Source organism: Benincasa hispida, chromosome 11 (genome assembly GCF_009727055.1).
Source record: "Benincasa hispida cultivar B227 chromosome 11, ASM972705v1, whole genome shotgun sequence".
NCBI lineage: Eukaryota > Viridiplantae > Streptophyta > Magnoliopsida > Cucurbitales > Cucurbitaceae > Benincasa > Benincasa hispida.
Window position 1 is genome coordinate 54544447 of NC_052359.1, and position 10465 is coordinate 54554911.

At 37.6% G+C, this 10465-nt stretch overlaps 1 protein-coding gene across 1 annotated transcript; it reads left to right on the forward strand.

Moving 5' to 3' along the window:
• The first annotated feature begins 8952 nt into the window (after positions 1-8952).
• LOC120090087 (universal stress protein PHOS32) lies at positions 8953-10030 on the forward strand. Its single transcript, XM_039047576.1, has 4 exons — positions 8953-9256; positions 9344-9453; positions 9528-9646; positions 9768-10030. The coding sequence occupies exons 1-4, from the start codon at positions 9082-9084 to the stop codon at positions 9856-9858; spliced, it is 495 nt and encodes a 164-aa protein (XP_038903504.1). The 5' UTR covers positions 8953-9081; the 3' UTR covers positions 9859-10030.
• Positions 10031-10465: the final 435 nt, after the last annotated feature.

Here is a 10465-nt window from a genome sequence, read left to right on the forward strand (position 1 = left end):
ATCTGTTGAAGGGTTGTCGCACTGCTAGTTAGTTTAAGATGGACACATAATAATATCTATAGTAGGAGAGTTCAGCTGTCGGTCTTTAGTGGCCAGTTAACGGATGGTAGATCCCGTGACTAAAGAGTTTAGTCAATTATTCACGTATCGTGTGACCTTCGAGTTATAGGTCCATAAGGTCCTCTTGGTAGCTCAATGGATTCAGTTGAGGATCAGTTCTTGGTGTTGATTTGAAATGTTCAAATTGACAAGAGGTATTTTGATTATATATATATAAATCGGGTTTGATGTATGAGATACATTTAGTGGAGGATTGATGTAAATGAGATTTACATTAAGTACCATGGAATAAAAAAAGAACTATGGTTTATATGTTTCATGAGATGAAATATTAAAACTGTAGGTTATAAATATAGTATGATAAGTTAGTTATCATTTATATTTATAATAATATTAATTATTGGATGATTAATTCTTTTTCTTTTAAATAATAAAAGTAGTGGTTGGTTATTGAATCATGGTAACCATGAGTTTAAAAGGAAAATAGTTTTCCTATTTTGAAAAGAAGGTTTTTACAAAACGATTGAAAAAGTTTTTTAGTTTTCTCTTGCACAAAAGAACTCACGAAATCGTCAAGTAAATTTGGATTTACTAAACGACGGCTGGGTGAGCTAAACGATCGTGTAGAGTAGAGCTAAACGATCGTGCAGTTGGACATGGTTCGGTCTATGATGAGTCACGCTCATCTTCCAGACTCGTTTTGGGGTTATGCAGCGTAGACTGCATGTTATATCTTGAACAACATTCCCTCAAAAAGTGTTTTCGAAACACCTTTTGAGTTATAGAGAGGCCGTAAAGGTAGTTTACGCCACTTCAGGATTTGGGGCTGTCCGGCACATGTGCTAGTGACTAACCTAAAGAAGGTTGAATCGTCTTCGAAGGTTTGCCTCTTTGTAGGTTACCCCAAGGAAACGAGAGGAGGGTACTTCTATGATCCGAGTGAGAACAAAGTGTTTGTTTCCACTAATGCCATCTTCTTGAAAGAAGATCACATGAAGGATCATAAGCCACGGAGTAAGCTCATTTTACGTGAGATCTCAAGTGAGACTGAGATTGTTGAGGGTTTAACAAGCGTTGTTGAATAGACTGACAAATCAACAAGAGTTGTTGAGGTCGGGACGTCTAGTCACTAGCTCAAAAGTTGAGACTACCTCGACGTAGTGGGAGGGTTATAACCCACCGGATCGCTACATGGGTTTGACTGAAGCTCAAAACATCATTATGAATGATGGGGTCGAGGATTCGTTGTCTTTTAAGAAAGCAATGGAGGATGTTGACAAAGATGAATGGGTTAAGGCCATGAATCAGGAAATGGAGTCTATGTACTTTAATAACGTCTAGAAGCTTGTTGATCCACCTGATGGGGTAAGACCTATTTGGTGTAAGTGGATGTATAAGCGAAAGAGAGGTATAGATGGAATGGTGCAAACCTTTAAGGCTAGACTCGTGGCAAAGGGTTATATCCAGGTTGAGGGAGTTGACTATGAGGAAACTTTCTTACCTGTTGTCATGCTTAAGTCTATCAGGATTCTCCTGTCCATTGCCACATTTTATGATTATGAAATATGGCAAATGGACACTGCCTTTCTTAATGGTAATTTTGAGAAGACCATCTATATGACTCAACCAGAGGGGTTCATAGTTCCAAATCAAGAGCAAATAGTTTGCAAGCTTAATAGGTCTATTTATGGGCTGAAACAAGCATCTAGATCATGGATCATCAGATTTAACACTATTGTCAAGTCGTTTGGTTTTGACCAGAACATTGATGAGCCTTGTGTTTACAAGAAGATTATCAACAACTCAGTAGCTTTCTTGGTATTATATGTGGATGATATCCTACTCATTGGGAATGATGTAGGGTATCTGACTGACATTAAGAGTTGGCTAGTTGTCCAGTTCCAAATGAAATATTTGGGTGAGGCACAGTATGTTCTCGGGATCAAGATCATTTAGGATCGCAAGAACAAATGGTTAGCCCTATCTTAGGCATCGTACATTGATCAAATGTTGATCAGGTACAAGATGCAGGATTCCAAGAGGGGTTTATTACCCTTCAGGCATGGAACCATTCTATCTAAGGATCAATGTCCTAAGACACCTCAAGAGGTTGAAGAGATGAGACGGATTTCCTATGCTTCTACTATAGGAAGCTTGATGTATGCAATGTTGTGTACTCGACCCGACATTTGCTATGCAGTACGGACTATCAGTCGTTATCAGTCCAATCCAAGATTTGATCACTGAACGGCAGTCAAGACGATCCTCAAGTATCTTCGGAGAACGTGGGACTATATACTTGTGTATGGAGATAAGGATCTGAAACTTACAGGATACACAGACTCTAACTTTCAGACCTATCGAGATTCTCGAAAATCGACATCGAGGTCAGTGTTTACTCTGAATGGAGGGGTTGTAGTTTGGCGAAGCATCAAACAAGGATGCCTCACAGACTCCACTATGGAAGCCGAATACGTAGCGGCTTGTGAAGCAGCTAAAGAGGCTGTTTGGAGGAGGAAGTTCCTTACAGATTTGGAAGTTGTTCCAAATATGGATTTTTCTATCACTCTTTATTGTGATAACAGAGAAGCTATGGAAAATTCGAAGGAGCCTTGTAGTCATCGTCGGGGTAAGCACATAGAATAGAAATATCACCTAATCAGGGAAATTGTGCATCGCGATGATGTGATAGTCAAGTAGATCACATCGGAGCACAACGTTGCTGATCCCTTTACAAAGGCCCTCACGGCTAACATGTTCAAGGGTCACCTGGAAAGTCTGGGTCTACGGGACATGCGACATCTTATCTAGGGCAAGTGGGAGATGATACTGGGGTATGCCCTAGTTTATTGTACATTGTACAATTTTATATTGTATTGTACATTAATCTCCCGAGTCACTTGAACAAGTGGGAGATTGTTGGGAATGGTGTCCTAATTCTCCCGGAGTCTCATTGTTTTGTAAAGATACACATTGTTCAATGAATAAAATAAGTGTTATTTACTTCTGACATTTACTCATATCCAATAAACAAAGCTCCTTGGTTATCTTATGTGAACTTAAGTATGTATATGTGATATACAAGTGGATCATGCCTTAAGTGATAACCTAAATAGGTCTGTAGTATAAGGATTAAGGTGGGATACCTGATCCTGGTGACACTATGGATACGACCCGCTTTGTAGAGGTTTGCAAGTATTGTAAACTACTACAGATGGTTGATCCTGACCATTCATGTGGAGACGTGCGAACAGGGGTGTCCTATATAAAGAGTTTGTATAGACCTGGACCACGAGATGACTAGACTCTTTATATAACGTCGTTGATATTAGAGACTTACATCTCACCTAAACGACCATAGGTGACATGACCTCAATCCTGAGTGTTTTGGATACTCCTACCTTTGAAGGCGGTCCTTTGATTAGTATGGGTGAGAGTGGCCAGATTGAAAACTCAACATGCCTATCTTTTTGGGGACTTGTCTGATCTGGGAGCTGGGAACTTAATCGACAATATGGAATCACTTCTTTCCCGAAGTAGGGATAAGTAGAGAGATTGCTCCCTTAAGGGCTGATTTTGGGGCTTGAACATAGTGGCCACAACTTCTCTTTGGAAGAGAAGACTCAGTCATAGTAGGATTATAACTTATGTTCATTAGAGGGATCAGTGGTACTTAAGGAGACAGATGTAACTTCAGAGGCATAATGGTTATTGGCCCAGCTGTATTTAGAGCGATCTGTGCAAGGTTGTCGCACTGCTGATTGGTTAAGATGGACACATAATATATCTGTAGTAAGGAGAGTTCAGCTATCGATCTTTAGTGGAGTGCCTAGCAGTTAACGGATGGTGGATTCCGTGACTAAAGAGCTTAGTCAGTTATTCACGAACCGTTGGAGCTTCAAGCTACAGATCCATGAGGTCCCCTTGGTAGCTCAATGGATTCAGTTGAGGATCAGTTCTTGGTGTTGATTTGAAATGTTCAAATTGACAAGAGGTATTTTGATTATATATGAATATAATCGGTTTGATGTATGAGATACATTTAGTGGAGGATTGATGTAAATGAGATTTACATTAAGTACATGGAATAAAAAAAGATCTATGGTTTATATGTTTCATGAGATGAAATATTAAAACTATAGGTTATAAATATAGTATGATAAGTTAGTTATCATTTATATTTATAATAATATTAATTATTGAATGATTAATTCTTTTTCTTTTAAATAACCAAAAGTAGTAGGTGGTTATTGAATCATGGTAATCGTGAGTTAAAAGAAAAATGGTTTTCCTATTTTGAAAAGAAGGTTTTTACAAAATGATTGAAAAAGTTTTTTGAGTTTTCTCTCGCACAAAAGAACTCACGAAGTCGTCAAGTAAATTCGGATTTACTAAATGACGGCTGGGCAAGCTAAACGATCGTGCAGAGTAAAGCTAAACGATCGTGCAGAGTAGAGCTAAACGATCGTGTAGTATTTACTAAACGATCGTGTAGTATTTACTAAACGATCGCATAGTTTTGCTAGACGATCGTTGGCCAAGGTAAATGATCGTGTAGAGTCTGTAGGCAACAGACTGAGCTAAACGATGAGCTAAATGATCGCATAGCTTTATCTAAACGATTGGGCATCGATCTATACAATAGGTCTCCGCCATCTCCCACTTTCCCAGTTGTGTACGCGATTGGTGTTTCCTCTTTCGTCTGCCTCATACCAAGTCTGAACAAAGCCCACCCTCTTGATTCTCACACCGAGAATACCAAGGTAGCCTTGTTGGTGGTGCCAGACTCAACTCGACACCGTCGACGTTTTCTGGAGGCCGTTCGTGGTGTTGTGGAGGCCATTCGTGTTGCTGAGTTGTTCGTGGCCGAGGCGTTCATTGAGGACGAGTGCGAAGAGTTCGTGTTGAGGCGATCGTTGAGGACGACTACGAAGAGTTTGTGCTGAGGCGATCGTTTAGGACGAGTGCGAAGTTTTCGTGCTGTATTTGTTATTGTGTTGCGGTCGTGTAGATCGAGCGTTCGAGGCTGTTGTTGTTCAAGCGTTTATGTGCATCGGAGCATGGAGATTCTTCTGCTTTTGTACGTAGAGTTTGTTCTCTTTATACATTTGTATTGTTCATGCTGTAATTTCTATATGATTTGCATAACCGTTTATGTTTGAAGACTGTAAATGTTATGTTAATTCATGATTGTAATTTGGAATAGCCTTGTTCTGCTGGTCATGGAAATCCGCTTTCGATTTCCTTCACCTAAACCTAAGTCAAGAAATGCATGATAGTGAGGCAAGGGAACTAAAAACCAATGTTGACCGGTCTCAATCGAAGATTAAGAAACTTGGAGATGTTAAAAAATAATTGAGAAAAGATCATGCAAGATAAATGGAAGAAATAAAAAAAAATGATTAAAGATATGATACGATCATAGAGAGAAGGGCCATCGAATTAAGTATGACTACTTCATTATCTAATTGGTTAATATGTTGCTATTCTGCAGTTATGGTAACAAGTAGTTATGTCTTACTAGTAGCTTTATGATAATAAATTGTTGGTTATCCTGCAATTATGGTAGCCAAACAACTGGATTTTTTTATTTGTTTTGTGGAGTATTTATGTGTTTATGGAGTTTTTGTGTGTTTTTGTAGAAGTTTATGAAATTTGAATGTTGTGTGAGGTGAGTTGAGATTAGTTATACTTAATTATAATTGTCTTGGAGGTCAACTTGGACCTTTTTGTGTGTTTATGTGGGTTTATTCAGTTTGAATATTGTATGGGGTGGGTTGAGATTAGTTAAATTGATTTTGGAGTTCAACTTGTAGTTTTTGTTTATTTGTTGAGGTTTAAGTTTGAAAACATGTAGCCTTGGAAGTGTGTTGATTTTCTTTATTTTGTAGGATCGTAGGATTTATTTTTGTTTGTTTGTGGAAGTTTATGAATTTTAAATGTTATGTGGGGTGGGTTGAGATCAGTTTTCAAATGAGGGGTTGAGAGTTCTTCTTACATTTCATCTTGATATATATAATAATGTCCTCTCATTAATGTAATCGTAGGTAAACTACTGTTTTAGAGATGCTGTTTGGAGATGTTGTTGAAGATGTTGTTGAAGATGTTATTGAAGATGCTGTTTGGAGATGTCATCAAACTTTCTTCTATATATTCATCAAGACATATTTATTTTATAGACCATCTTTGCCAGCTTTTTTCTCTTTTGTGTAATAAAGAATACTATCGACTTTGTTTGTTTATTTGTTTTATGTGAATGCGTTTTGTTCTTTATGTGAATACGTTTGACTTGCTCAATAATGTTCTAAATTTTAGGTTATTTAGATCAAATTTAAAAAAAAAAAAACAAAAAAGGAAAAGAAATCCTTGGATAGCCGTCGGAAGTTCCACTATCTCCAGTGGCTAGTAAATTGTTGGGAGTTTGATTTCAAAAATTGGGTTTTTGAATCAAACTCCCGACGATAGTAACATCGTCGGGAGATCAGAGAACTCCAGACGACTTTTATACATCCGTCGGGAGTCCATAACTCTTGACATAGTACTACACTAGGCATCAGGAGTTATCATTAACTCCCGACGAAATGTATACGACGTCGGGATATGGTCTCCCGGCAGGTATATCCTGACCAAACTCCTGACACGTTTCTTACCATTTTTCGATGATTTCAAGCGTCGTGAAAGGGGTGTTTTCTTACAGTGTATATTATTTACCATTAAATTTCATATAAAAACTAGAATTTGTTGCTATAAAAAAGGGAGAATAAATAAAAGATGAAAATTTGCAATTTGTAGGATTTGAAATTAGGGGTGTACGATGCAGGCAAATGTCCAACCGTTGGGCTACATCACTTGGCTCTCCCCAGTCATCGTCAGGCTCGAGTCATGTATGGCACCTGTTTTCCGATTAGGTCTTCCTGTTTGAGTGCAGGCCTTCTTGCCATTTGGCAAAGTGAGGTTCGCTTAGGCGGTGCATGCTTCAAACTAGCTCGAGCATGGTTGTTCTCGATAATGCGTGACCGATTAGTATCGATCGATGTTATTCCCCATAGACGTGCTAAATGTTGGTGTTTGGATCTCGTTTACGTTGGATTGAGCCGTGAATGCCTTGCGGCCTTAACCTCCGACCTACTTTCCTCTGGCCAGTCACAATATTGTCTAAGTTGGCCTGCGTAAGAGTTCCTTGCACCATTGTGGTATCGAGCCTACTACACTTTAATGCTTGAGTTAGCATTAGGAGTAGCTAATTCAGTTTGCACAAAAAAGCAATAACGTTGGATCTCTCACTTGGAGATTACATACGCTCTCCCTTTTGGAATGGTCGAATGAGACTATTTACAAGTCAATCCTTTGACACATGTCCAAATTGCGTGTGAGGCAGGGGGTGTTGCAACGTTTCTGACACTCGAGTTTGCAAGGTGTCATTTCGAACTTGACTCAAATTATTTTTCGATTGGTACACATTTACTAGTTTAGGTGGTTAGCCCAATTCTCGAAGTGTTGACATTTCTATTTTGGAATGTGCTCTCTCCTATATTCTTTATTGATGCCGTTTGCCTTTGGGTCCGAATCTCCATGTTGGCTTTTGATTCTTACCTTGTACAATCTTGAATGTAATAACTAACATAAAAACGGAATTAGATCTAAAACTTTATATTAAAAAAAAGGAAAATGAAAAGAAAAAATTCAATGCGAAAGACTTCGAGAAATGAATAGAGTCGAGAAGGCCTTTTTTTTCTTCGAAAAAGAAAGAAAGAAAGAAAAGAACAAAAGGAAAAGCTTCGTTACCGTCATGATGAAGGGATGGGCATGGAATGATGAGAAAGGACAGCACGGGAAGTTTCCGAGTAGTTGCCTTTGCATATAAGAACAAGCCATCTAAAAATTTGATTAATTAAATTAATTAATTAATTGGGAAGCTCACATCCTTCACGTGATATGCACATGAAGTTCCCATCCTTGGATATTTTGTTTCTTCCTGTGTTGTTTATTAAAATTTGAATTTCTGCGATGATTGGTTATTGCTAGTAAATAACATATGAAGTATGTAAGGTGGGTATTTGTATATAACTCAAATTATAAATGCAAAAAATATATAATCCTATTTGAATTAGACCCCAATTTTCAATTATTAACATATATATATAGTTAGATTGAAACTCAAGTTTATACTGAATTAACCCATCAAACAACTTTGACTATAAATAAATAAATAAATTTATACTAGTCCACTCAATCTAGACTTTGTTTATTATCTTGTTGCCATTGCAAATTTTACTAAAATGTGAGAGATGATAGTACAAGGATTTTAAAAGTGTTTTAAATTATTATTTTTTAAACATGTAATGAGGACGATAATAATGTTAATGCTCCAAGCTACGACCATTCAAACGAATACAATGACCTATTTATAACAACACCAAAGTGCTTCAATAGTTGAGATTTGTAATTTTTTAACATATTTTATTATTATTTTTAATGCACATCGAAAAAAACAAGAGAAAGAAAATTACAATTGAGTCTCTTCATCGAAAAATGATGGGAGAACATTGTTTGAAAAATATATTTTCAGATCAAATAACAACTTTAAGAGATGCATAATTTTGTCCATAGATTCTGAGTTGAGAAATTTCTCGATGAAATTAAAAAAAAAAAAATGGTAATTTAAAATTTTATTTTCATTTCAAATATATTTGTCAACTCTGGTGGGGGGAAAACGGGGACGTACGGCCCATTGGAGTCGGAAATTCCAGATAAACGAAAATGATTCGGTCGAACCATAATCCGTAATCCAACAGAGGAGTGATCAGTACACGTGGACGGCGGAGATGCAATACCACGCTAAACATCAACTTTGCAAAGAAATTGTTCCTGACGCTTGTCCCGTTATTGCCCATTTTAAAGCAACTCTGAAGTTCGCGTTGTCACTTCCCTCACGTTTTCGTTTCAATCGCACTGGTCCCATTTCACAGAAAAACGCCTCAAAGAAAAGAAGAAGAAGAAGCAACACCAGAAACCACAAAAATGGTGAAGGATCGGAAGATCGGAGTGGCTCTGGATTTCTCCAACAGCAGCAAAAATGCTCTCAGATGGGCCATCGACAACTTGGCCGACAAGGGCGATACTCTTTTCATCATCTACGTTAACCCCAATTCACTCGACGAATCTGCCCATCGCCTTTGGGCGGAATCCGGTTCTCGTCAGTAATCAATCCTCTGTTTCTTTTTTATGGTTTTCTCATTTACCCTTTTTGTAAATCTGGATGATCGTTTTGGGTTTTTGCCAGCTCTGATTCCATTGTCGGAATTCCGAGAGCCTGATGTTTTGAAGAAATACGATGTCAAAATCGACATCGAAGCACTTGATACTCTCGACACTGGGGCTAGACAGAAAGAGGTACAATGGCTTTGATTTTGATTTTGAAATCTAAATTCTAGTGGGGTGATTTTGAAATTAAACTGCGATTTCAGATTACGGTTGTGTCGAAGCTGTACTGGGGAGATGCGAGGGAGAAGATTGTCGATGCAATCGAAGATCTGAAGCTGGATTCTCTAGTAATGGGAAGCAGAGGGCTGAGTACCATTCGAAGGTTTGTCTTCTTTTTCCTCTTCTGAGAACATCGAATCCGCTATTGAAATTTGTAAATGATGAACTATTGCTTATATATACTTTTTTCTGGGAAAATTTCTGTTTGGCTGATCGGCAAACAGGATTCTGCTTGGGAGTGTTAGCAACTACGTGATTACTCACGCTCCGTGCCCTGTTACAGTCGTCAAGGAATCGAACTTTCAGCATCATTAAGGCGTGAAATCGGTGATTACTGGGTTTTGTTCTTTAATCGAGTGATCTTCTTTATTAAGTATATGCCTAAACTGAACTCCTGAAGTTCTCGAAAATTCTGTTTGTGTTCTTGAAAACCTTGATTTCCCTGTTTGGAGGATAATAAAATATTTGAAGAATTTGAATTTTTCAACTCCCTCTTGATGGTTTAATCCATGGCAAGGTGAGTGCCCTTGGGCTCAATTAAAAGGTAATTGTTTATTGATTAGCAGCAGATTTGATGGCAATTAGTTTACTATCAAATATATTTTGTTTCATGCTCAAGGTTTTAATATTTTCCTGAAGAGCATTATCTAAACTAATGGGGATCATGGGTACCTCAGTATTGTATTCAAGAACTGTCCCCCCCATGTGCCATGTTTTCTTTAGGATTGTCTGTTTTTTGTTTTCTTTTCTGAAAATGTTATTAAAAAATAGGGTTGTTTATACTTTTAGAGAATGCTTTTAAAGAACTAATTACTTCCTTCATGTAATTGGTGCCTTACCCATTTAAATTGACATTATTATTTTGTTTTTGATTGGGCTATTTGTTTCGAATATAGGTTAGAAGTTAGTATTTTCTTTTAAG